Source organism: Melanostigma gelatinosum (assembly GCF_949748355.1).
Source record: "Melanostigma gelatinosum genome assembly, chromosome: 8".
NCBI lineage: Eukaryota > Metazoa > Chordata > Actinopteri > Perciformes > Zoarcidae > Melanostigma > Melanostigma gelatinosum.
In genome coordinates, this window is record NC_136641.1 from 28,238,020 (window position 1) to 28,239,076 (window position 1,057).

Consider the following 1,057-nt stretch of genomic DNA (forward strand, 5'->3'; position numbering starts at 1 on the left):
TGACGTCACCCTGCAGCAATACATTACCCACAATGCTTCAGTGCAGAGTCCCTCACAGAATGCCTCAGTGAGAACAGGCAGGCGTCCTCGTGGCTCCTCCTCTGCTCTGGTCTACAGCATCCTGGTGGAGGACAGACAGGTGACTGATTTGTGACAGGTGATTGATGTGACAGGTGATTGATGTGACAGGTGATTGATGTGACAGGTGATAGACACTGATTGGTGACAGGTGATTGATTGATGTGACACATGATTCTGTCGTCACGATGAAAGGAACATTCGACACAGATGAATCCTCTCTGATTGGTTGTTAGTGTTTTAGCTCTGACATCACAGCGATGGGGCGGGGCTTCGGAGAGGCCCACATGTGTTGCTCGTCTTCTCTGTCGGAGTAGATCTCAAACAAATTATGTTGTTAGTGTTACCGTGGTAACGACAGGTGTCACCAAATCAACCAAAACGTCTACATGACCTCTTGTTCTCCTCTCCTGTCTCCTGATTGGTCAGCCTCGTTACAGCCTGAGGAGCAGAAGATCAGATGTTCTCTGAAGAACCGACTCACTTTGTTCTCTGTATGTTTTCATAACTGAATGTTTCAATGAATGTTAATAAAAGTGGATTTTAGATTTTAAACGGAGTGAAACTGATGTTCCGACTCACGACACCGCAGGAGGTCTAGAGCAGTGGTCCCCAACCACCGGGCCGTGGACCGGTACCGGGCCGTGGACCGGTACCGGGCCGTGGACCGGTACCGGGCCGTGGACCGGTACCGGGCCGTGGACCGGTACCGGGCCGTGGACCGGTACCGGGCCGTGGACCGGTACCGGGCCGTGGACCGGTACCGGGCCGTGGACCGGTACCGGGCCGCACAGAAAGATAAATCTTATATTATTTCCGTTTTATTGATTATCAGAGTCTGAAAGAAGTTTTATTTAGAAAAATGACCGGATTCTCTTGAATTTTGTATGTATGTATGTATGTATGTATGTATGTATGTATGTACTGCAGCCAGACCAGTTGAGAACCACTGGTCTAGCCTAGAGGAACCACTGGTCTA

At 49.9% G+C, this 1,057-nt stretch overlaps 1 protein-coding gene across 1 annotated transcript in view; it reads left to right on the forward strand.

The window, feature by feature from the left end:
- Positions 1-584, forward strand: part of LOC306780935 (uncharacterized protein) — a 14,529-nt gene extending 13,945 nt beyond the window's left edge. Inside the window, exons 8-9 of the mRNA XM_079273485.1 lie at positions 1-139; positions 508-584. The exon at positions 1-139 is cut by the window's left edge and continues 46 nt beyond it. Of these exons, the coding sequence (XP_079129611.1) occupies positions 1-139; positions 508-549 (181 nt within the window). The 3' untranslated portion in view covers positions 550-584. The remainder of the gene's footprint in view (positions 140-507) is intronic.
- Positions 585-1,057: the final 473 nt, after the last annotated feature.